Raw genomic sequence first — 26,470 nt, 5'->3', positions numbered from 1 at the left:
TGAAGATCTGGCCCATTACTCTGTACTCAACACTTTTCAGTCCTGTCGCAAATCATGTATATTTAAGTATTTATAATGTGCTTGAATCAGCTAAGTGATTTTTAGCATTTGTGAGCTACCAGTGTTTTCAGCTATATCACTGCTAACTGGGAACAAACTGTTCTTCTTCGAGTAGATGCAGGCCCATATTCCACTTAGGATGTATGCTCGCTTGCCCAGCACACTGGAGCAGGCGTCTCTCCGAAGAAACAGAGGAGCTGTTCTCTGTCAACTGTGCTGAGGAAAAGGTTGCATAAGACCAGCTGAGATCGCTCCAGGTCTTGGGGTGACTCTTCCGCCTCCCCCAGGAAAAACATAGACCAGCACGGAGTTGATGCTGGCACACAGGATGGTACAGGTATCTCCATCCCTTCCCTGGTACTGAGTAGGGAGGTCAGAAACCCTGTACTGTTGACTTTGGTTCCAGCCTCTGGGTGTCTGTTTAGTCCGGTGCCAATGAGGGAGATGCTGGTACTGACTGTTTCCACATCAACAGCACACCAGGCAGCTACAGACTTCTGCTTTTCTGTCCCAACCTTTCCTTTGGTCCAGGATTTTGCCAGGGTTGTGTCATCTCTTGCCCCATTGATTGAACAAGCCACTGACCCCTCAGGTCTGTTTGCACTGCACCCCAGTGTTCCCCTTCCACATGTTGTGGAAGCAGGGCTGGTACTGAGATTGATACAGGGGACCTTAGTACCGGGAAACTCCTCAGACCTCTGCAGTTGGCTCTGCAAATGCTTCTGTGGTGGCTTTCACTGTCCTTGACATCAGTATCGTAAGACACTCCAATATCACTGCTCAATTCGGGACCAACAGCCACTTCTGCAGTGCTGCCTCCTGCCTTGTTCCGGGCGATGGATGAGTCAGACTGGCGTCTCACTCCCTTTGGTCTTGCTCCGCCCTTATCTCCAGCATCCCGAGGCTTCTCTATATCTGAGTCGGTGTCATCATCCTCCTGTTCTCCATCACCTGACCAGCATTGGGGGCTGTTGATGGACTGTTATTGGGTACCAGGATTGGCACACATCTTGTGGTCAGTATGGAGGGCCCTGGCCCGGCACCTACTGGCTACCAGTGCCTTACCTATGTCAGTGGCCTCCATGGAATCCGTGGAACACCACTCAGTTTTGGAGGTCCTGCTCTTCGTCTTGCTCAAAGGCGAGATCATCAGCCAGGATGTGGTGGTGACTGTCCATCCGCCGCAGGCCCAGGCACTGGCGGTCCTTCACCCTGCAGAGCCTCCAGAGTCCTCCCATACAGGCCCATCAGCTCTGGAACAGGATCTGGTTTGGCTCAGCTAAGGGGCTCATCTTCAGACAATTTTGTGCTCCCCAGCTCATCCTCCCCTTTGGTACCGGAGGATTTTAAGGTGTACCAAGGCCTTTTGCAGCAGGTAGCTGCTTCCCTTAGTATCCAAGTGGAGTTTTTGCAAGAGAACAGTCACAAATTAGTGAATATCTGCAGCTTTCTGCCCTGGTAGAGTTGCCCTCCCTACCAATGATTCACTCCTTGAACCTCTGGAGCATGCTGGTTTTGGTACTGCCTGCAGCTAAGCACATGGAAAAGCATTGTTTCATTCCCATGCAGGGATTTGAGGGGTTTTACTCCTATCCAGCCCCAAATTCCTTAGCTGCAGCTGTGGTGAATAACAGCCTGGCAGGGCTGGTTTAAATCCAGCCCCAAGAATAGGGATTCTGTATGATTGGCTCTCATGGGCAGGAAGATTTACACCTCCTCTTCCTTACAGATGTGAATTGCTAACCAGCAAGTCTTACTGTCCAAGTACGATTTTTTTTAAACTGGACAACTGTGTCAAAGTTTGCAGAGCAGCTCCCTGAGGCCTCGCAAGAGGAATTCTGGGCATTTGTCACTGAGGGCTGCTTGGTGGCTAAGACGCCCTTGCAGTCCACACTAGAGGTCGCAGACACCTCAGCCAGAGTGATGGCCTCCGCAGTCACCATGAGGAGGGCTTTGGCTGCAGAATTCGGCCATTGAGGATTTGCCCTTCAACGGCTAAACACTGTTTTTGGACAAAATTGCTGCACTTCTTTGATTCCCGGGCCACCCTGTGGTCCTTGGGGTGTACACGCCAGCAATGCAAAGGTGCCACTGTGGCGTGCAATAGCAACAGCAGTATCATCTGTAGTGAATGTTTGGCCAGGCTTTCACTCCCCCGAGGCAATGGCACTACCCCAGAAAGAGGGATAGATCCACAGGAGAAAGCAGTTGGACTCGGGCCACGTGCCCATTTTGATTCCTTGGTCCAGAGCACTGTTCCTGTCCTTGCTCCTCCCTCCTCATCTCCCGTTTTTGGGGACAGGCTGGGCTGTTTTCACAAGGTTTGGGGCTTGATCACCACTGACAGCTGGATCCTAAGCACTATCAGATTGGGTTATGCCATCCAGTTTCTCTCCACACCATCTCCCCATCCTCCTTCCCAGTCCCTCTTCAGGGACCCCCCTCTCATGAGATACTGCTCCTCAAGCAGGTCCACTCTCTACTGGCTTTTGGAGCAATGGAAGAGGTTCTGCAGGAACACGGGGGTCACAGCTTCTACTTCCAGTACTTTCTGGTACCCAAATCCAAGGGAGGAGTAAGACCCATGCTTGTCTTTCGCAGCCTCAACAAATGTGTCAGTAAAATGAGGTTCCAAATGGTTGTCTATCTGATATTCTCCTTGCATCATCTCAGAACGACTGGTTTGTCGCTCTGGTCCTTTAGGACGACTACTTCCATGAGGGGCGGCTCTAGGAATTTGGCCGCCCCAAGCAGGGCGGCATGCCGCAGGGGGCGCACTGCCGGTCCCGTGGCTCCGGGGGACCTCTTGCAGACGCGCCTGCGGAGGGTGCGCTGGGAGGGCGGCAGGCGGCTCTGGCGGACCTTCGGCAGTCATGCCTGCGGGAGGTCCACCCGAGCCGCGGGACCAGCGAACCCTCTGCAGTCATGCCTGCGGGAGGTCCACTGGTCCCGCGGCTCCGGTGGACCTCCCACAGGCATGACTGCGGAAGGTCCGCTGGAGCCGCCTGCCGCCCTGCCGGCAAAATGCCGCCCCAAGCGCGCGCTTGGCGCACTGGGGTCTGGAGCCGGCCCTGCTTCCATTTGTCGGTTTTGCTGAGCCACAGAAAATTCCTTTGATTCATCATGGCAGAGCCCAATTTTAGTACACAGTGCTTCCATTCAGCCTCTCTTCTGCCCCCCCCCAGGTTTTTACCAAATGCATGGCCGTTGTTACAGCATATTTCAGGAACAAAGGAATTCACATCTTCCTGAATCTGAATGACTTGTTACTGAGGGACAGAACTCCAGAGGAAGTTCTTGCTCACATCAGCACCGTGCTGTGCTTGCATGGCTGTCTTGATCTCATCCTAAACGCCAGGAAGTCAACCTTGTTTCCGCTGAGAAAATCGAGTTAATTGGGGCCCTCTTACATTCCATGATGTCAAGTGTTTCTGCTGACCGACCGTTTTCAGATAATTCACCACCATCGCCTCAGTCTGCAGTCTGAGCCTTCCACAACAGTTCGGACGTGTCTGAGACTCTTGGACCGGATTCCCACTTGAATGCAGGTGGTCCAGTTTTCAGGTCTGTGCCTTCAGCCTCTTCAAATGTGGCTCAGGAAGGTTTACCATCCTACTCTTCACCCTCTAGACAGACTGCCCATCTTCTTCCACTGGCCCTGGACTTCTTGCAGTGGTGGATGCATCCAGAGAATGTTTGCCAGGGCATTCCCTTTATCCAGCTCTCCCCAACCATGTTGGTTGTTACTGATGCCTCTCTGAGGTATTGGAGGGCGCACCTGGGGTCACTGAAAGTACAAGGGCTGTGGTTGGAACAGGAGTCTTCACTCCATATCAACATGCTGGAGCTGTAGGCCATCTACAATGCACATCATGCTTTTCGGGACTGTATCAGAGACTCAGTGGTTCACATACTTACTGACAATACCATTGTGATGTACTATGTGAATAAACAAGGGGGAGTAGATTCCAAGTGGCTCTGCCTTCGTGGCGATCAGGCTGTGGCAGTTTTGCGTCGAGGAGAGCATTATTTAAATAACTATTCACTTGCCTGGGGTTCAGAATCATCTTGCAGACCATCTCAGCAAGTATTTTTCCCTGAGTCATGAGTGGTCCCTGAAGACACGTGGCCTCCAGGTCATCTTCACAATTTGGGGCATCCTTTTCCCCCAATCACGATAATTCCTCAGGTCATTCTCAAACTCAAAGTGGATTGGGACAAGCTCATTCTCATTGTCCCAGTGTGGCCAAGACAGTGCTGGTTCTCCGACCTTCAACCTCCTGTACCATCCTCCCCATCTCAACTTACTTACTCAGAACCAAGGCTGCACCTTGCATCCTGCACTCAGCTCCATGCATCTCATGGCGTGGCTGCTCCATGGATGTGTGAGGAAGAAGAGCAGTGTACAGCAGCTGTCCAACAAGTCCTCCTTAACAGTAGAAAACCCTCCATCAGGATGGCCTATTCAGGAAAATGGAAGCGATTTTCAGTGTGGTCACTAGCCTATAGAATCCAGCAAACCCTGGCCTCTATTGTGGACATTTTGGAGTACCCACTTCGCCTTCAGTTGTTGGGGCTTGTGTTTAGTACATTGAAAGTGCATCTGGCAGTGATATTGGCATTTCATCCCCCCGCCATTCAGAGCCATGTTATCAAGAGTCTTAAAAGGGCTCCTTTGTCTACATCCTCTGGTCTGCGAACCAGTTCCCTCTGTGGGATCTTAACTCAGTCCTAGCAGCCTTAATGGGACCTCTGTTCGAGCCTCAGGCATCTTGTCCCTTTCCACTTTTATGTCAGAAAACTGCGTTCCTGGTAGTGATAACATCTGCAAGGCAAGTGTGAGTTGCAGGCTCTAATGGCAGAGCCTCCTTATACACAGTTCTCGGAAGACAAAGTGACTTTGCGATTGCATCCCAAATTTTTGTCCCAAAGTGGTCTCTCAATTTCGTTTGACCTAGGTGGTATATTTACCTGTGTTTTTTCCTAAGCCGCATTCCTCTCCAGAGGAGCAGTGTCTCCACACCTTATACGTTAGGCGATGTCTGGCCTTCTGTCTGGCAGTACATAACTGTTTTGTGCTTTGCCTTGTTTGTTCATGTCATGTACAGATGACATGAAGAGTCAAGCAGTTTCTTCCCTGACCGTTTCCAAATGGACAACATCCTGCATCAAGGCTGCATATGAAATAGCTTTGGCTACCCCCCTTCAGTAGGTGTGAGCTCTTTCTACAAGGGTGCAAGCAATGTCCATAGCATTCCTCCGTGACATTTCCATATTGGACATTTGCAGGGCTGCTACGTGGTCATAGATACATATGTTCATGAACCATTATGCCATAGCTGCATCTTCCAGGGCGGATGCAGGCTGTGGTAGGTCTGCAGTCCTTGTTTAGGTAAACTCTGAGCCCTGCCTCCTAGAGGGGAGACTGCTTGTTAGTCAAAGTGAAATACATGTCTGCATCTACTTGAAGAAGAAATGGTTACTTACTGCTTCAAGATGTGATGCAGATGTGTATTCCATGACCAACCCGCTGTCCCTTCTGCATCAGAATCTTATTTCCAGGCATTCGGTGTGAGGGAACTCCAGGGAGAGCCGTGGTGGCACTGCCTCATGTAGCTGGGGAGGGCTATGGTCACAGGGCATGAGCACCGCCCCTCTACGGGTACTTTAAGGCAAATTTCTCCAGCTCTGGTGCACTGGGCCAATCCATATACCTAGGTGGAATACATGTCTGCATCAGATCTTGAAGAACCACAGGTACAGTAAATAACAATTTCTTAGTGAACTGGAAAGCACAGGGGTTTGTAGGGTACAAAAGAATTGACTGTAATGCTATTTGGTGGTTATGAATCACTCACTTCACAGGTCTGCTGTGGAATTGCAACATTCATCCTAGAGAGCTTTTGAATCATTAAGACCACAAATTCGGGGCTGTTATTTCAATTACAAGAGTCTCTAAAGAATGCTTTGTATCACCAAGACCTTGTTTTAGTGCCAGTCTTCTAGATCCACACACACCATGTTTCTTGACCTTTGTGCTATTCTCTTTATCACAGAGGAAGGCGACGAAGGACAAGGGTTCTTGAAGAAGGCCTACAACTGGTTCTGTGGCTTCGATCAGAAAAAAGGGCCGAAACTGAGCAAAGAGGAGCAGGAGGCAATGGAGAAGAAAATGACTGACACTTCCGAGGTGCCATTCTGGAGAAATGTTGTGAACATCAATGGGGTCATTCTGTTGGCCGTGGCTGTATTCTGTCATGCTTTCTTTGCATAAATCCAACCTTACGCCCCAGAGTTTTTATGAAGGTCTAACTCAAGTTCATTTTTCTTGTGAATTTGCACTGTATTCTTCAAAAGATAAACAACACTACACTAGACCCACGTATCAGACTAGTAAGACGAGATTTAATTCATTACATTGATTTATTCATTGTTATTTTTAGAAGTTGGTGAAACTAGTTGGATTTCTATCCCCCTTTTTCCTTACTTTCCCTAAAGTGATCCCGGTTTTTTTTTAAGTTCAGCTATATGGAGGACTGTGCTATAGATTCAGGATGAATGAATCCTTTCAAAATATAGGCTGCCTTATGTAAGTTCCCTATCCATGACATTTTATTGATGTATTCCTTTGATACTATAGCTATTTTTTTTCAATAGAATTTTTCTGTCTCTAGTCTCTGTTCCATATGTTATGCTATTTTTCAGTGGACTTTTTCCTCTCTAGTCTTTATTCACTCTTTCTCCTAAGTGGAATATGAACCCCGGTAGCTTCTGAGTTTAACTCTTGTATTTGTGCTGTTTGAGTCAGTTTGAAATTAGGCAAAACAAGTCTGGTCAGTCCTAATAAGAGTTGTGTTTATTGCCTGACCTTTAGCTTTAAAAGTTCGTACACATGGCATTTAGTTTTAATATGAATTTATCCTTGAATATGAAAGCTCTATTTATAAAAATATGTTCTTGTTGATTTTGATTCATCAGCATGATATGTCAACGTTAGCATCCATTTACATTGCCTGTAGACCTCCATTTTATAAGAAGGCCCTAGTGTACTCTTAATTCCCCTTCTCAGTTAGTGGATTTACCCCTCACCTGGTAATTCTTTATCATGGGTGAATGTTCTAAGCATCAGAACACTGGCCTTGTGTCTTGCTTCCAAGTACACAAAGACATTACAGTATTTTTCCTGCCAAATTATGAATCTTCCTTCCCTGACAATTTCGCTACAAAATTTCATTTATGCCATGAGTAAGACTGTTATACTGTAGTTTCCCCAAGGAGAACAGTCTCTGCTCAGACACCATCTAAACCATTCCAATTGTCTTCACCTTACTTGGGAGTGAGAGACAGTGATGAGGCAATGACCTTGGTTTGGGTCTCAGAGACAATATGGCGAGATGATGTGTGATATTGCAAGTCCAGGATGAAAAGTGAAAATAGATAGAACTTCTTACCATCTAATTCATCTTCCTCAGGAGGCGTGGATACAGAGAAGGCACTGGGGAAATTCCCAGTTGGCACAGCTAATCTGTATCACAATGCTTTGTTGCCTTATGTACTACAGCTTCCTACACAGTGAGGTGTAACATGCATCTCATCTACCTGCAGTATTGTACAGTATTGTGAACTGTGCTGCAACATGTAACAGGCAAGCCAATGTGGTCTTTTGTAAATCTCTTTAACTTTCATCACACTGTGCTGTTGTCTCACAGTCTGTTGCTACTTCAGAGGAGTGCATAACAGAATGTACTGTCCTCTTGCAGCTGCAATATGATCTTCAGGATAATTCTGTCTCCCTGCAGTATCCTGACATGTACTGCATAGTGCCAAATCAAATCAGTACAATCTAAATCCTAATGCAAACTGACTTCTTTTAATGAATACAGCAGCAGGGAGCATCTTAAGTCATCACTCTGTTGTGCTGTGGAATTCATTATATTTCACTAATTGTGAAGGTTTGTATGTATTCAAATTTTTCTGATGTGTCTGGGGTCCACAAAGTCAAGAGTTCGTTGTATAAGACAATGGAAAATGTAAAAAAATAAAAACAATTTCTCTTTGATCAAATGTTGAAATCAAATCTCTTCAGTCCTGATCACTTGCACACCTAGGAGTCCGATGCCCATGTCTAGGGGTCTACAGCTGTTCATATGGTGGCTCTGGGTTGGTGTAGCAGATAAGAAACTGGTGAATGAGCCCTTCTTGTGGATGATGCAGCTCCTTAGCTACAGTTTAACTATCCTGAAAACACTGAGATGAGACCATTTGGATAAAGGCAGAAATAACACAGCTGGATCTCCCAACCAAGCTGAGCAGCCTATACCATGACCCCCTTCTTGGGCAATCTTGATAGTCAGGGTCTGTCCTGTTCGTATGTTTCATTTCTCCACCCAGGCTGAGTAATGAAGCTTTTTGAAACTATAGACTGAGAATTGCAGGGGCAAACATTTGAAACACGTGTGAAGTGACCTGCCTTGGCTCAGGTTTGACAACCAGAGCTGGCAGAGTCCAGGGTTCACAACCACAGACGAAGCTGACTGCTCCTTAGGGTAATTTGTCTTGCCCTGTAGGAGTTCTACTAAAAGCTGCCTGTGAAATTGCAGCACTGTATGCCTCAGTGGATTGGCGATGGGACACGGAGCCTTTCACCTCTAGGTCACCAGTTCAGCTCCATCTTCAGTTGGTAAGTGCTACTATCTGATGTCAGTTTCATGGGTTTTATTAATTGAGTTGGTGGTTTCAGTCCAATTTCTAGCAGACTACTGTCTGCATCCCATAGGTGCTGTTAAACTGGTGCATATCAGCAGACAAAGCCAAGGCAAGGTGTAAAGTGCGCAGGAATTGAACATCCCCATTCCTGTAGAAATGGGGGTGGCAGATTCTGGTCTCACATCATTGTAAATCTGGAATTTCTGAGGTCAGTGGAGTTATTTCAGAAAAACATCGGGGCACCCTCATGACATGATAGAATCAAATAGCAAGAGACTTTGGGGGACAGCTTAACATAGCCTGACATGTTATCATACCTAGATGTATACATTTCCCATAAAATAGTTCTGCAAATCTACATTAATTTCTAGTGATATAAAGGAAGAACCATGTTGTGAAAAATCTGTAACTATCTAGGCTAATACCACTCTGAGCCATAAGCAATATTGATTTATAAAGAACAAATGCTGTCAGGCAAGTCTGATCTTTCCTGAATAGAATTACTAAGTTAGGGCCAAATCCTGAGAGGTGCTGATTACCGTCATTTCAACCCTACTCTCATTTTATTTTCTGTATCCTTGTAACTGAAGTATCTGAGCATTTCCCAAACATTAATGAATATGCTTGAGAATGTGCTGTGAACTAGAGAAGCATTATACAATCCTCATTTTACTAATGCACAGAGAAGCAAAATCACTTGGGAAGTCTGTGGCTTAGTTAGAAATAGAACCCCGATCTTCCAAGTCCCTGTCCTGTGCCTTGGCCTCCAAGACCATGGGGAGTATAGAGCTCTCAGCACCGCACAGGACTGGGATCTTGAGGCACAAAGTGCATGCAGTAGTTGTAACGCATTCAGATTTAACTGTTCACAGACTGACTCAAAATTCATTCCAAATTGGTTTGGCTAGGAACACTTCCATGCATTAAAAACTTACTGGAGCTCCACGCCCAAGGGTAATGACAAATTGCAATGTGTTGCACTGAGGTGATGTTTGTGCGTTCGGTGTCTCAGTGTTAGGCTCTGCATAACTGTATCCCGCATTAATTATTGAAAGATGGGGTAAGTGATGTATTGGGACACTGGTAATTTTCTTTGACAAGACCTTGAATTTGTTTGATTCAAATACTCGAGGGGGGTGCGACTCTGCTTTACTGGAGATGGAGGGTTAAGAGGGACAGTGAGGGTATGAGTAGGTAGTGAGCTAGTGGAGTAAACTAGAGAGGCTGCTAACAAGTGAAGGAGGTTTTTTCTAATGCAGTGTAGGGTGCCCAGCTGATTTTCTTTGTGTTCTGCATGAGACACAAACAACTGTAATAGAAGCTAACTAGAGCAGCAGGGGAAGGGAGCTGCATTTGTATAGCTCTCATTCTGCTTAACTTAAAATAACGTCCCACTAACACAGGTGTAACAACAGAGGACAACAGATCACCAGGGATTATGATGAATACAAACAGCGAGGCAGTTTTCAACAGGGCTTCATGCCATTGTTCAGTGAAATATGTATAGAGGACCAATGGGATGGAAACACCTTGGGTGCACCTATATTCTCTCCAATTACTTCAGTGCAAGAGACTTTTCTCTTCTTTATAGTGACCCCTGCTGGGAGAGACTGGGATAGAGCATCTGAGTTTCCCTGAAGTCACCACTCCCACCCCATTCCCTCTACTGTGAGAGGCTCAGGCTTGAGTAGCTGTGAGTGCCCCCAGCCAGCACTTCTTACACTGTTCTCTGGATTGACTCTTACTGGAAGAATCAGAAACTGGAGTAAATGTAAACAGAGCATGATGCTCGGACAGACTGAACTCCCTCACAGCCTGTCCTTATATTAGAAGAGGCTGAAACTCAAGTAACAGAGTTGATATTCAAAATTGCCTTTATAACAGACCAGTGTAATAGCTATGGAAATCTGTTATCAATGGCAACAACTTGATGGCTAGGCAAGGCAATAGAGGGAGAAGTCCCCAAAAGCTGTTGGCCTTGCTAGCATGGGTCTGAGGTTCAGATTTTTAGTGTACTGGTTTTGCATTTGGGTATGACAAACCATTCTCCTTTTTACAGATATTGTAGTAATAGTGAACCAAAACCGAAGATCCTCACTTAGTTTTTACTCTGTCCTTAGACAAAATGCCAACTGATGTCTTTCCCTTTCGACATAAGTCTGATCCTACAACTCTTCACACAAAATGATGGGAGGAAAATTTTCTTTTAGAGCATCAAAAAATAGAATTAAAAGCTGCCATTTCCCAAAGCTTCTAAGACTTGCATTGGTGGTTAATGGCTTTCAATTCCTGCCCCTAGATCAGCGTATTTTAACAGTGACTGGAAAAACAGTGACACTAGCATGTAAGAACACATGGTAAGGCATATCCATGAGCAGACACAGCCAGGGGGTCCTTATCCTTCCAGAAAATAAGGGTGAGAAAAACAATATAAATCTTTGTGCCTCCAGGATGAGATTCCCCCGCATGGAAAGGGAAGCACAAGACCTATACATAGGGGTGAATTCCACTCCCAGTGAGCATAGTTACCCTCCTGCACCACTTCATCTCTTATTCTTGTAATCAGAAAACCGTTATTAACTGTCAGTCATGGCTGGCTAAGCTGAAAACGTGATCTCTGCATGTGTAAGTGAACTCATCTCATTGATCTAGGACCACATTAATTATAGCTGGGTCTTAATCACAGTTGGCGTCAAGCTAAAAAGACAAATAGATTATTATCGATGTACGAGTTTGTCTACATGCTGATGGCGTCACAATGTAGAGCAACACTGTTCGGGGAGCATAAAAACATAGTGCTAAAAACAAGGACTTGCTGTATCCAACACATTTCCTCAGAAACACCAGGCTTAATTACAGGGTATGAGGATGCCAGCTCCTGACATGTTAATTTAAGTATTTATAATATGCATGAGGCAATTCAAAGGGATTTTTTAGCATTTGTGAGTGACTAAGTCTTTTGCAATTATATCACTCAGTATAGTCAATTGAAAAACGGTGGCATCAACTGAAAAGAACAAGGAGTCTAAGGCTTACAGTAACTAAATGTGGGGATTATTCAGTGGTCTTTAATTAGTCAGTGAATGTACCTACCGTCAATTAGCCACATTTTGCTGATGCAGCTGTTGTGTCGCTAACCCCTAGACTTCTTTTACATACATGTCAAGCCCACAAATTAGGGGCTGTTAACTCAAATGTAGATGTGTTGTAAAGACACTTAGAGCACTTTGTAACTGTAAGATACTGTTTGGGACTCAATCTACCACCCATTGAACTCACTGGGAGTCTTTCCATTGGCTTCAGTGAAAACTGGGTCAGGTCTTTAATTGACAGTGTTTGGATTCTACGCATGCACCACATTTTAGGACTTTGCATGTTCCTCTATTGTGCTCTCTCATTAATTTAACACAGATGTACCTGACAAAGAGCAGGGATGTTTCAAGACACAGCTGGTTCTGTGCTTAAACCAGAATATAAGTCCAAAGTTGAACAAGGAAGAGAAGGAAGCTATGCAGAGAAACTTGACCAACACTTTTGGCTGCCCATTTGGGGACAGGTAAGTAGCGTCACTGTCGTCATCTCACTGGAGATGACCACGAAGAACTCAACCAAACTGAATATTAACAAAACTAAATGACCTCTAAGTTATTCCTGCCTCTGGGCTTCCCAGTGCATCCATCCTGTTGTCTCTGTTTCTATTAGAATGTTAGTTTTTCAGGACTGGGACGGTCTTATTTTGTGTGTCTGTCTGTGCTGAGCACATTATTGGCATTTACTAATTAAGAAGTAACAAATAAGAGTAATTTAGCACGCTTGTATTTTGCTATGGATATTTTCCACCTATAAACCAGTGTTGCTATGATGACCTAAATAGCTCTAGTGCTGTTGTTTTGAGATTGCACTGTGTTCTTCAAAAGAGAAATCTTAAATTTGTTAATTACACAGAGTCAGAGAAACTTATGTGAAATATAGATTTGTATTAATTAAAATGATTAATTGTTAAATTCAGAATTTAAACATTCCTAATGGATGAAGAGTAGAAGCACTAAGAGCCCTACAGGTAAAATTCCAATCTAGTGTTTCAGAAACAATTAAGTTTCAGGAAAATGCTCTGCTAAATTTCATTCACCTATAGTTTCTGTACATGATGGACTTTCTCTTTTAAATTTACTGTAGGCCTTCTGTCAATATGTATACATATCCTTTATTTCATAGAATCATAGAGCTAGAAGGGATCTCGAGAGGGCATCTAGTCCAGTCCCCTGCATTCATGGCAGGACTGAGTATTATCTAGACCATCCCTGACAGGTGTTTTTCCAACCTGCTCTTAAAAATCCCCAATGATGGAGATTGCACAATCTCCCTAGGCAATTTATTCCAGTACTTAACCACCCTGACAGTTAGGAAGTTTTTCCTAATGTCCAACCTAAACCTCCCTTGCTGCAATTTAAGCCCATTGCTTCTTGTCCTATCCTCAGAGGTTAAGAAAAACAATTTTTCTCAGTCTTCTCTTTTCCAGACTAAACAAATCCAGTTTTTTCAATTTTCCCTCATAGGTCATGTTTTCTAGACCTTTCATCATTTTTGTCGCTCTTCTCTGGACTCTGATTTGTCCACATCCTTCCTGAAATGTGGTCCCAGAACTGGACACAATACTTTAGTTGAGGCCTAATCAGTGCGGAGTAGAGCGAAAGAATTACAGCTCATGTCTTGCTTACAACACTCATGCTAATACATCCTAGAACGATGTTCGCTTTTTTTTGCAACAGTGTTACACTGTTGACTCACATTTAGCTCGTGGTCCACTAGGACCTCCAGATCCCTTTACTTCTCGATGTATGAAATCTTCTTTACATATATATTCCTTTTTGGCCTGATTTCCCCAGTGCAATCTTTTTAAATTATAATCTGTCCTTTCATTTCATGATCACCACTTTAACAGGAAGGGTTAGGAAATCACTTAAACTGACCTACTAGACATACTAAGTGGTGATCCTTAACATGGATGAATGTTCTTGGCACCAGAATGTTGGTCTTGTGTCCACAACACTTTGGAAGCCCTGCTGTATAATTCATGCATAGCCGTGGTTCTTCCATCTCTGTTAGTTCCTCTAATAAGAAATGAGATTATTTTGTGCCCTCTGTTGTAAAAATGTTGCATTATAATATTTTTCTGAGGAATGCAGCAAATCCTGGTTAAGAGCATCCGAAGAAGTGAGCTGCAGCTCACGAAAGCTCATGCTAAAATAAATTTGTTAGTCTTTAAGGTGCCACAAGTACTCCTGTTTTTTTTTTGCGGATACAGACTAACACGGCTGCTACTCTGTAACCCATTTAGCTGCTTCTTGCCCTATCTGAGGGTCCCAGAGCCCTACATGAGTTTGAACAGGAGGTTCTGACCCTGGAGGGGACTCTGATATCCATCTGAGGTTGAGGGTCTGATTTTTGCAGGGAGATGCAGGGATCACCATGAAGTTGTAGGGGAGGCAATATGAGCCACTACAAATTTAAACTGAAAAATTAAAAAGTCCCTCCTAATTCAGGCTCTTAAGGGGCAGGAATACAGTGATGGCACTGGAGGAATTTTCTGATACTGCAGGTAAACCTGTATTTTGTTCCTTTGTCTCCTGTGGTATTGCACAGTTTTCTGCACGGTGCCAATGCAGTGCATCGCAACACACTGCTCCTCTGCAGTATTTTACAGCATGAGATACCATGCACTTAGATACCAAGGTGACAAGGGCTCAAGAATTACTATGCCTTAGATAGATTAGAATGGGTAGATGCATTGTGCTGCAATAACTGGGATTATTTCTGCACTAGCATACATTCTCCTGTAGCATTCTTTGCATCATATGTGCTGCTTAATACTTTCACCATTATGCAGCATGCTCCACCTTGCTACTGGAAATGTTTGTCTGTGCAGTTCACACTCTGTGCAGTATACTGCAGCAAGCAGCGCTGTACCAAAGCAAATTAGTTTAATCCATTGTTACACACAGTCTGGCAGCAAACATAGCCTCATAATGCAAATGGCATCATACAAAGGATCACTGCTGTGTGGAATTTAACATTTTAAAATGAGTTTTCAATTAATATATGTACATAACAATATATGGCCAGTACAGAAAAAATTGTTGTGACTGAAATGGCACACTCATTTTAAACAGGCAGATGTAATGGTACCAATGCGGTACTTGGGAAGGAAGGATGATGCATCCACGTACCCAGGGGGTGCAACTGAGCCTAAGACCCAGGTCTATATAGTATGGACTTCTTGTTTCCCGAGTAGGGATCTTACATTTTTATCAACATTCTCATCTAGTAATGTAACACTTCTGTTGTCTTGAAACCAAGTCACCAACCCTTGTAAGTCATCTGTCTGGAAGTAATATTTAAAGCCTGACACCAGCAAACCTCCTCTCACTGCGGAAAGGCAATCATTTTGAAGCTCACTCTTGGGATCTTACTGCTTCATACACTAACTGATTATTTATATTTGATGTATCAATGGAAAATATGGCATTCGGGAAGAATTCTCATTGTTATGATACTGCTGCAACTAATGACAGTATGTGGAGATGAGTATTCTCTTTAGCCCTGTGATGGGGTGCCAACCCCACACAGGAAGAGGAAGGACTTAAGGGAGGCCCCAGACTCCTACCATACCCTTTCTCCAGGAAGGAGTAGTGGAGGTGAGTCCTCCAAGTAGCATAGAGAAGCTATGTGGAGTGCAGCCAATTAGAGAAGGTCTGCAAGAAGCTGCCAATCCAGGCCCATATAAGAGGAGCTGCAGTGCAGCGCAGGGTGAGTTGTTGGGAGATCAAGGAGTGGAGAGTGTCTCTCGAGCAGGCTGAGAGACCTGCAGCACTTTGGACAGGCCAATTGCTAGCAGAGACCAATGGGAGCAAGAGGGAGCTCTTGGCTGGCTGCTGACACTGGGTAGCTGAATGCCCTGAGATAAGGGCGAAGAAGGTGCTGGGGCCATGGATAAGTGGCCGAAGGAGACGGAGCAGCATTGGGAGAAGGTAAAGAGTCACAGCAAGAAGCTGCTATTTATAGGGTTTCTGTTTTGGAACCCCTCGTAGTGGGTGGGCTGGGGTCCCTCCTACTTGCCACCGAGGAAACGGGTGGACTATTGGACAGTAGTACTCCCCTCCCAGAAGCGGGAGAAACAGAGTGATCTAGCTGGAGGGCTGAGTCGTGAAGAGGATGTGGCGGTTCCTGAGGCTGATAAGCCACAGACTGGACAGAGAGGCAAAGTGACGGTGTGCAAACTGTGGACATAGGCATCGGCTTTGAGCTAATCCCCAAAGTGACCAGTAAGAGGCACCAGCCCAGCAATGAGAGGTGAACCCCTGACAAGCCCCTTGATATTTATTGCAAAGCTCCCTGGTTATTAAGCTTGGCTTTCTCTTCGTGAACTGGGCACTCAGGTATTATAATTATTTATTACATGTATGTTCCATGAGTTTGTGAAGTGCTTTACAGAGCACACAGCAGTTCAGCCAGGATCCCAGGCAGAGAAACCATTTCCAGTTGACTCAGATATCTTTATAAGAGAATAAGAAATTCCCTTTGGTCAAGCTGCAAATTCAAATCCCTTTGATTGCTTCTATAGTGGCTGAGAGAGGGCTACCCCCTGGATCGGCACTGAAGCTGCTCACATGGCAGCTCTGGGCTGCTGTAGCAGATGAGAAGCTTTGGCAAATGAGCCCTTCTTGTGGATAATGCATCTTCCTTTTTGCTACAATTTGTAACTAACTGAAAAACACCATGAACGAGTGAGACCATTTGAGTCAAGGCAAAAACAACTCTCAGCAGACTGTACAGTGATCCATCCCCACTTGGGCATTCTCTATTAGACTCTGTTCTGCTTGTTCACTTAAATTTCTCCATCCGCTTTTGAAAGTAAGGACTGGCAATTGCCAGGACAGACATAGTTGTAGCATTTCTGGAGTGACCCACCTTGGTTCTGTAGTGAGTAAGCTGATCCCTAACTCTCTTTTCTGTTCTTTAACAACTATCCCTCAGCTTTTAAAACAGGAACCAATGGAGTCCAGAGTTCACAAATTTTGTTTCCTTAAGTCAATATTTGCGTTGCTTGGCAGCATTTTTACTCAAAGCTGCTCAGGTAAATATTATGTTATTTTCATTTCTGTGAAGAGGAAGATTTTTTTAAAAGTGGTGAATTAGTACAAGGAAAATTCAGGGAAGAATTTCTTCCAAAGTAGGGAATTATCCTCTTCAATTCACTATACTGTTTATTTCATCCATTCATTTATAAAAGTAATTTCAACTTTTTTTTTTTCAACCTTTGAGGGGTTTTGTTGTTGTGGCGTCTTTTTTTGAGGAAAAAAAACTAACTGATTTGATTGTTTGTTTGTTTTTTACACTCAAATGATAGATCATAATGTCTAGTCCTTCCACTCATGCTTGGGCAAATATTGTTCCGTAGGGTGCTGAAAGAGTAACAAAAACAATGCATAACCAACCTGTGGAACTCACTCCCAGAATATATTAAATATAGAGTAAAGAGCTTAGTAGCATTACAAAATTCAATAGCTATTTATTAGGAAAAGAATGTATATCCACAGGTAAATTAACTAGGTTAAAATATGTAAGGGATATAAAACTTTTGTGCTTCAGGGCATATGCCAACCATTAACTCTCTGGGGTTAGGCAGAAAATTTGCCCGTTGGAAGTTATTGCATAATTGTCCACAATGAAGGTTTACACCTTCCGCTGATGCATCTGGTATGTACCACTGACTTAGATGGACCATTGTTTTAAAGTGGTATGGTAATTCCTGTGTTTTTATGGGATAGATTGATTTAGCTCTATCCTTATCCTGCATTCCTGGTATGTTCTCATCTTAAGTTCTGTCTAAAGTGGGAAAATGCTCTATTGCTGACTGCTGCTGTTAGCAATGGAACCCCTTGAAACTGTGCTGAAAATTATTTAACTACTAGTGCAGACTGGACAAGATGGCTTTTGGCATCTTTACAGAATGCATGTCCCATCAAGTCTCTGTCAATTGTCAGTAATGGGGCAGTTTCCAAGTATAGACAGGGCTGTTCAGGAAGTTTAAAGGAAATGCTTTTAATGGTAATTGGTTACTGCTTGTTCAGCTAAGATAAGGAAGGGAAAGGAACTCGTACTGAAAGAGGGAAAGAATGGATCATGTAGGGATCAATTTTTCCTATTGCAGGAAAATAGGAAGGTTACTCTCACCTTATAGTAATTGCAGTTTTAAGATGTGTGGTCCCTATGGCTATTAATTGTAGGTGCACACATGCTCTGTGTGCCCAGGATTGGAAATTCTTTAATAGCAGTGTCTGTTGGTCCATGCCTGTGCCCTGTGCATTGTGCTTCCATGTGAGGGCATAAAGGGCAGCGCAGACTGACTGCACCCCAGTTCTGACTCTACAGAAGGAGGGTGGGTTGTGAATACAATTGGAACCACACATCTCAAAGACCTGCAGCTACTCTAAGATGAGTAATCTTCCTTTCTTCTTGAAGTGATGGTCCTTACAGTTATTTATTGTGGGTGACTCCCAAGCACTGCTCATTGAGGTGGCGGTGCGAGGAAGTATGCTGTACCACAGAATCGGGGATCACCGAGCAAGGATGCATCTGTGGCCAAAGCTTGGACCAGAGCATCATGCCTGGTGAATGTGTAGGGAGTTCCAAGTGACTGCTCTGCATGTCTTTGAGAGGGGAATTCCCTGTAAGGAAGCTACAGATGCAGCTTGAGCTTTCATAGAATGGGCCCTGACAGTTTGAGGAGGAGGGGCTTTCATGATGACACAGCAGAGGTATTCAGATTGGTTAAGGTAAAATTCAGATGGCACCTTAGGTATGAACTTAGGATGTAGGTGTAAAGAAACTTTGTCCTTGTGAAAAATAGTATAAAGTGGGTCTGCCTTAAGGGGTCCAAGTTCCCCTATCCTTCTGGAAGAGGTAATAGCCATCAGAAAGGCAACTTTGAAGGACAGGTGGCAGGATGGAACAAGAAGCTAAAGGTTCAAAAGGTTGTCCCATGAGGGCAGAAAGGATGAGGTTGAGGTCCCAGGCAGGGACTGGTTTCAAAACTGGAGAAAATGTCCTTATGATGCCCTTTAGGAACTTTGCAGTAATGGGATGAGTAAAAACAAAACAGCCTTTCACCAGGGAGTGGAAAGTGCCAATAGCTGCCAAACCAGACATCTTTAGCGAGAGAAGAAATGGCGGTACAAGAGTGATAGCTGATGCCTGTGCACATAAGCGATGCTACAGGCACCAATAGGAGAATCGTTTCCATTTCGCAAAGTAGCATTTTTGTGAAGTGGCTCTCCTGCTGTTCTGGAGAATGGCTTAAACTCCCACAGAGCAGGCTCGCGCTAGGCTCACTAGCCATCGAAAAGTCTCACTGTCAAAAGTAGAGATGCTGAATTGAGTTGGCTCACCCTGCCCTCATTCCGGGACAGTAGCCCCTGAAATGGCTGCAGGAGGATGCATGGGCAAAAGACTAGTAGTTGTATGGTGGTGAACCAAAACTGCCTTGGCCACTAGGGTGCTATGAGGATCACTGTTACTCTGTCAAGTTTGATCTTCCTGAGAACCTGAGGAAGCAGAAGGGATGGGAGGCATGGCACATATGAGCGGTTTTGACAACTGTACCTGGAATGTGCCCCCTCTGAGGTTGAAGCCTTTGGTAGTCCAGGAACAATAAACTGAACACTTTTTGTTGTGGTGGATTGAAGAGATCCCAAGATGAGATGCCCTATTGCTGGGTGAAGTTCCCATTTGCGATCCATGCGGAAATGCCTGCTGAGGCCGTCTGTCCATAAATTCGTTAGCCCTGGGATGTGTACAGCTGAGAGGGTGATCCGATGCACTGGTTCCAAAGGCAGATTATGTCTTCAGACAAAGTGGGAAATCTCACTCCTCCCTGCTTGTTTATACAGTAGATGGTGGTCATGTTGACTGACCTGACATGGACAAGTATGAATACAATGATGGTGTGATGGGTTACCCCCCCACCTTCCGAGGTGCCACCTGATGTACTGACGTACCACTGAGCCCGCCTGTTCCACCAGCCTGGGCTCCCTTACACTGTCCTGCCGAGCCAGGCCCTCAAGTCTCCTCCAGCACACACAGGTAGGGACACCCCCAGCTGCAGAAAGACACAGAGACTGGAATCAGCTCTGCATGGGTAGGCGTCAGCTAGGGAATTGCCCAGCACTCCAGTGCACACCCCCTCTGTAGTGTAAACCCAAAATTGTATCGTCTTGCGCTGCACAGAGACCTGTACAGCATACGGTCATGACATTCGCCCCCTCCCTCAGTGTGGAGGAAGATCTGCTCAGCTTTTTGTCCCCCACTTATGAATTCCACAAACTGGTTTCAGAGAAAACAAAAACAAGTTTATTAACTACAAAAATAGATTTCAAGTGACTATAAGGGTTAGCAAACAGATCAAAGCAGATTACCCAGCAAATGAAACAAACATGCAAGCTAAGCTTAATACTAAAGAAACTGGTTACAAGTAGTAATTTCTCACCCTAAATGTTGTTTTAGACAGATTGCAGAGGTTTTTGCAGGCAAACTGCTCTTTCTTGCAGCTTAAAATTCCAGGTAATTCTCTCTCCACCCTGGGCTCAGCTCTTCCCCCCCAGCCTTGTCTTTGGTTCTTAGATGTTCACAGCAGTCATCCTGGGCGGGGATTCAGTGAAGAACGAATGCTCATTATGTCACTCCCCTGCCTTAAACAGGTTTTACATATGGCTGGAATCCTTTGATTTTACAGTGTGATCCATCCCCCACATGGAAAAATACTGGTATTCTATCATGGAGTCCAGTACCAGGTGACATGATCACATGACCCTGTCGTGTCAAAGCATACATGAGTCAAAGACTATTTATAGCATCCCAGGAAGGTAAGAGATTAGCATCTTCAAAGATCTATTGTTCTCCCTAATGGTCCATTGACTGGTCCCCAGCTAATCAGCCAGACTGATTGCATTCTGTTTGGTGGGTGTTCCCCAGGTGCAAACACTTTTGTAGTACAGATGTATAGTCAATATTCCTAACTTTAGATACAAAAATGATACATGCTTACAAATAGGATAACCATATTCAGTAAATCATAACCTTTCCAATGGTATCTCACAAGACCCATCTTGCAAAAAATACATCTTAGATATGCTATAATCATATTATAACAATATTTCTATGAAGAATATGGGGCATAGATGGGCAGGAATGTCTTGCATGCTTTGAGAACAGCTCAAAGCCTAAGGTTGATATGTTGTCTGGATTCCTGTGGGGACCAGGAGCCTTAGGCTGTCTGGCCATCGAGATACCCCCAAGCAAGTAGGGGAGGCATCTGTGATAAGTCTTTGTAGGTGGTACGGGAACAAAAGAGACCCCCACACATACTGTCTCTTTCTTTTCCCACCATGTGAGCAATGCCAGTATGTCTTGAGGAAGAGAGAGCTTCTTGTCTCGAGAGCTCCTGCTTGGGGCATAGATTGTCGATAACCGGATATGAAGACATCACAGATACAGGAGTGACACAGGAGAATGCCATCATGTATGCCATCTATGAACCAAGCAGATCAGGCTGTAGGAGGAGGGCTGAAATGAAGCTGGCTGATGAGATCCTTCATGGCTAGGAATCAGTCCAGAGGTAAGGCCCTTGCCGTGAGTAAAGTTCAGGTCTGCTCTAACAAACTGTATGGTTTTCAAGGGTGTCAGTATGAACTTGTCTAAATTGACTTGAAATCCTAGAGAATGAAAGAACTGAAGGGTGGCTGTGGTAATTGCCTGTATCTTCTGGTAGGACCAACTCGTGAGCAGCCAGTTTTCCAGGTAAGGAAATCTCAATCTCCCTTATCTGCGGCAATCACCACAAAAACTTTTGTAGGTCTCTCAGTGGTTCCAACAGTACTAACAGGGAGTGCCCTGTATTGAAAGTGCTTCTGGCCCACTGTGAAGCACAGGATGGGGCTAGCTACAAAATTTGGATTGGATCTGGATTGTGGTGCTCCTCCCTCCAAAAGTGTGAAGTGAGTTTGGTTCTGGAGGGTTTATTCTGGACCATCTGTAATGTTTGTACTGAAAAGTTGGGCTTTATCAGCTGAATAATGTCCAATTAGGTGTATCTATGTAACCTGCCCTCCTTCCCCTCTTCAGAAAATGGACTGAACTATCAAGACAGAGTTAGGCTTCATCAAAGAACATCATGGAGATAATGGAAGGCATGGAGCCTTCAGAAGATGCATATTGCCATAGTGGGTGGTAGTCTCCACTTAAGAGTTGTCACAGAAAAATCACCTGAAGAAGCATAAGCAGTCAAAGAGCTCCAGGATTGGGCAGTCCCTGCAGAAGATGCTAGGGGGCTCTGAAGGTGTGACATCTTTCAGGGAATGTTAGGGTGCTCCAAGATAGGTTGCTTCTCTTTGGCTTATGCCAAGCAGCTCAATGAGAGGGAATGAGGGGTTGGTCTCTTTTACAAAATGCTACTGAGCTCTAGGAAAAATGAACCCCTGAGAAGGTTTCAAATGCTAGAATGCTTGTTTCCAATTTGAGGGATGGCAACATTGCATGCAATTCAGTTTGGTGCCTTGTAGAAGGACAGAGAAGGTACAAGGTGGAATGTAACCCACAGCTATAGCACCTTCACTTATCACAGGTAAAAGATAGTTGCACAGAATGGCCATGCTGGAGTAATAAAGTAAATATTTCAGGGACTCCCTGTGCCCTATTCTAACCCCAAGACCACACTGTTCCCTATAGATTTCTACATGCAGAAATACTGAGGAGCAGTTGTAGGTGAAGTAAAACTCTTCATATGCTAGAACAGGTAGGGATTTAATACAGAACATTTAAGAAAAAGTCTGGGTCACACAATGTGCAGGGGTTTTGCTGATATTTTATTGCTTTATGATGCCCTGGGTTTAAGGTTTCCACTCAATGACTTTGATGGCAATTTTTGCTGCTCTGCTTACAGCCTCACTGGAGTCATTCAGCTGCCCTCGAAAGAGGTCCACATGGTTCAGTAGTGTCTTGCGACCCTCAGGTGCCTCAGACAGCATGGTCAGGGTTTTGATTGCATTCAAGCGTACTTTGCTGGTTTCATCATCAATCAGCTTCAGTAAAGGTGGAATGGCATCTGCACTAAGGGCTGCATATTTCCCTGAGCAAAAAATAATTGGATTTCAAAAATTGTTATTGAATATAATAAAATAAGCACTTAAGCCTGAACCTGTTAATAAACCATGACCACACACTAGAAAGGGAGCTAGCTCTATCTCCAGCTCTGGTTCTACATTTTGAACACTTCAATATTTGGTAGTGCTGATGGCTGTGGGTTTTGGTTCAGCCCATCTCTATTAGAGACCACAATAAACCTCCATTTTTTAATTCTTAAGAGAGCAATCCCACTACTTAAGTTAACTCCCTCTACTTTCCATTTTATTTATTTTACTCTTAAAAGAATCACTTAGATCTCAAGAGCCACCAAATGATAAGAAAAAATTTCTCAGGGCAAATGTCCTCAGGAGCGCCTTTTCTTTTCTAAGACATTCTGAATAAATACTTAGATCCACTCCTGTGTCATCTTCCAGAGCAAGGGGGGCTTTTGCAGAGGAGGATTGAAACACAATTACTGTTATTAAGGATTTTTGTATGTCCAATTACACGTTCAGCACACTGAAAAGTTACCCGTTAGTGTTTTCAAAGTCATGTATCTGACTTTGATGAGAACTCCCCCACGCCCCGGTAGTGGGGAAAACGGTACCTTTTAAACACTACAGGAAAGAAATGGAAAACTTAGGCACTCCTGCTCTCAGCTAAGGATTGCAGGTTCAAAGCATTCCCAGGGCAGTTGCTGGTTGTGGGACTCTGACCTGAACTTAAGGCTTCCTCCCCTCCCTAGCAACACCTTTCAGGGAGGATGGTGCTATAACCATTACTTGCCCTCTGCCAGAAAGAATCTTCCCCAGGCACAGGTAGGTCTGACATACATTTCCCTGAGCCAGTGGAGGTGATCAAACCAACTATATTGCAATACCTAGACACTATGGGTGAACAAAGTAGCTGAGGGACAGACCTAATGAAATGTCCTGTTTTTGCTAGTTTCTGCAACAACTTTAGCATTATCTGAACCTAGATTTTTTTAATGTATCTAAGAAAGTTATGAAATAAAACTGCCAGCTGATCAAATGGCACTAGTCTGATAGCGGAATGAGGAATGCTCTGCTTTACAGGAAGTATCCCCAGCAGGAGCTGCTTCTCTCACCTTGGGTCGTAATGGTGGCATACATCAGTGCTCCTGCTGCATTAGCTCGGACCTCAGGATCTGAATCCTCCAACAGGCTGACCAGTACTGGGATAACCTCTTCATTCCACACAATATTTTTTCCTTCCAGAGGGACACTGAGGAAGAGAGAAGGTTAACGTGCTTTCTTGAACCTATGTCAACAATCAGTACAACTGACTACAGCCTCCTACCATTTCCTCCCTTCATTTCATGACAAGAATGCTGATGCAGAATTCTCTTCTGTTCTGTTTGGAGCCAGATTATTCTGAATGTTAGCGGGCACTTTAAACTCCCATGCCAGAGTTACAAATCGGACAAGGGAGAGGTCAGTTTGTGGCAGAGTGGTTACTGTTGAAACTACATGCTCAATGCATAGGAAAGATAGGAAGTATGGCAAGAGACCACCCTGGCTTAAGCAGGAAAGCTTCAGTGATCTGAAACTCAAAAAAGAGTCCGACATAAAGTGAAAATTAAGTCAAATTACAAAGGGTGAATATAAACAAATTACACAAGTAAGTAGGGACAAAATTAGGAAGGCCAAGGCACAAAACAAGATTAAACGAGCTAGAGGCATAAAGGGTAACAAGAAAACATTCTACGTATATATTAGAAGCAAAAGGAAGACCAAAGACAGAGTAGGCCCGTTATGCAATGGTGGGGGGGGAACAATAACAGAAAATGTGGAAATGGCACAAGTGTTAAATGACATTTTTGTTTCAGTTTTCACCAAAAAGGTTGGCAGTGATTGGACATCTAACATAGTAAATGCCAGTGAAAATGAGAAGGATCAGAGGCTAAAATACGTCACCAGGGCCTGATGAAATGCATCCTGAAATACTCAAGGAGCTGTCTGAGGAGATATCTGAGCCATTAGCAATTATCTTTGAAAAGTCATGGAAGACGGGAAAGATTCCAGAAGACTGGAAAAGGGCAAATAGAGTGCCCATCTATAAAAAGGGAAATAAGGACAACCCGGAGAATTACAGACCAGTCAGCTTAACTTCTGTACCCGGAAAGATAATGGAGCACATAATTAGGCAATCAATGTGTAAATATCTAGAAGATAATAAGGTGATAAGTAACAGTCAGCATGGATTTGTCAAGAACAAATCATGTCAAACCAACCTGATAGCTTTCTTTGACAGGGTAACAAGCCTTGTGGATGGGGGGGGGAAGCCGTAGATGTGGTGTATCTTGATGTTAGTGAAGCTTTTGATACTGTGTCGCATGACCTTCTCATAAACAAACTAGGGAAATGCAACCTAGATGGAGCTACTATTAGATGGGTGCATAACTGGTTGGAAAACTGCTCCCAGAGAGTAATTATCAGTGGTTCACAGTCAAGCTAGAAGGGCATATCAAGTGGGTTCCTCAAGGATCAGTTCTGGGTCCAGTTCTGTTCAATATCTTCATCAGTGATTTAAAGAATGGCATAGAGAGTACACTTATAAAGTTTGAAGACGGGGTTGCAAGTGCTTTGTCAGGATTAAAATTGAAAATGATCTCGAGAAATGGTCTGAAGTAAATAGGATGAAATTCAATAACAATAAATGCAAAGTACTTCACTTAGGAAGAAACAATTGGTTGCACACATACAAAATGGGAAATGACTGCCTAGGATGTAGTACTGTGGACAGGGATCTGGGGGTCATAGTGGATCACAAGCTAAATATGAGTGAACAGTGTAACACTATTGGGGGGAAAAAAAGCAACATCAATCTGGGATGTATTAGCAGGAATGTTGTATGCAAGACAGGAGAAGTAATGCTTCAGCTTTACTCTGCGCTGATTAGGCCTCAACTGGAGTATTGTGTCCAGTTCTGGGTGCCACATTTCAGGAAAGATGTGGACAGATTGGAGAAAGCAACAAAAATTATTACAGTTCTAGAAAACATGACCTATAAGGGGAGATTGAAAACATTGGGTCTGGAGAAGAGAAGTCTGGGGGTGGGGAGGGGGCATAACAGTTTAAGTACATAAAAGGTTGTTACAAGGAGGAGGGAGAAAAAGAATTCTCATTAACCTCTGAGGACAGGACAAGAAGCAGTGGGCTTAAATTGCAAAAAGGGCCTTTTAGGTTGGACATTAGGAAAAACTTCCGGTCAGGGTGGTGAAGCACTGGGATAAATTGCCTAGGAAGGTTGTGGAATCTCCATCATTGGAGATTTGTAAGAGCAGGTTGGACAAACATCTGTCAGGGATGATCTAGATAATACTTAGTCCTGCCATGAGTGCAGGGGATTGGACTAGATGACCTCTCAAGGTCCCTTCCAGTCCTATGATGCTATATAGTAGTATAGCTCATTTTGAGGTCTTTTGGTGATAATACTGGGGTTGGGTGCCTATATTTCCATAGCCATTTGCCTTTAAAAGGCAGAAGCCAAGTGTTCATATTAT

The 26,470-nt window shown here is 44.2% G+C and overlaps 2 protein-coding genes across 6 annotated transcripts in view; one reads left to right on the top strand and one right to left on the bottom strand.

Moving 5' to 3' along the window:
* Positions 1 to 8,119, top strand: part of LOC120386394 (sodium/glucose cotransporter 1-like) — a 54,746-nt gene extending 46,627 nt beyond the window's left edge. For all 5 annotated transcript variants that reach the window (XM_039505699.1, XM_039505702.1, XM_039505700.1 and 2 more), the window contains one exon: positions 6,117 to 8,119. In XM_039505699.1, coding sequence (XP_039361633.1) covers positions 6,117 to 6,334 — 218 coding nt within the window. In that variant the 3' untranslated portion in view covers positions 6,335 to 8,119. The remainder of the gene's footprint in view (positions 1 to 6,116) is intronic.
* Positions 8,120 to 22,668: 14,549 nt separating this feature from the next.
* RSPH14 (radial spoke head 14 homolog) overlaps positions 22,669 to 26,470 on the bottom strand; it is a 189,119-nt gene continuing 185,317 nt past the window's right edge. The window contains exons 5-6 of the mRNA XM_039505862.1: positions 24,053 to 24,189; positions 22,669 to 22,948 (exon numbers count right to left, since the gene is read on the bottom strand). Coding sequence (XP_039361796.1) covers positions 22,710 to 22,948; positions 24,053 to 24,189 — 376 coding nt within the window. The 3' untranslated portion in view covers positions 22,669 to 22,709. The remainder of the gene's footprint in view (positions 22,949 to 24,052; positions 24,190 to 26,470) is intronic.

This window comes from Mauremys reevesii, linkage group 18 (assembly GCF_016161935.1).
Source record: "Mauremys reevesii isolate NIE-2019 linkage group 18, ASM1616193v1, whole genome shotgun sequence".
NCBI lineage: Eukaryota > Metazoa > Chordata > Testudines > Geoemydidae > Mauremys > Mauremys reevesii.
This window is presented reverse-complemented; position numbering and strand designations above follow the sequence as displayed.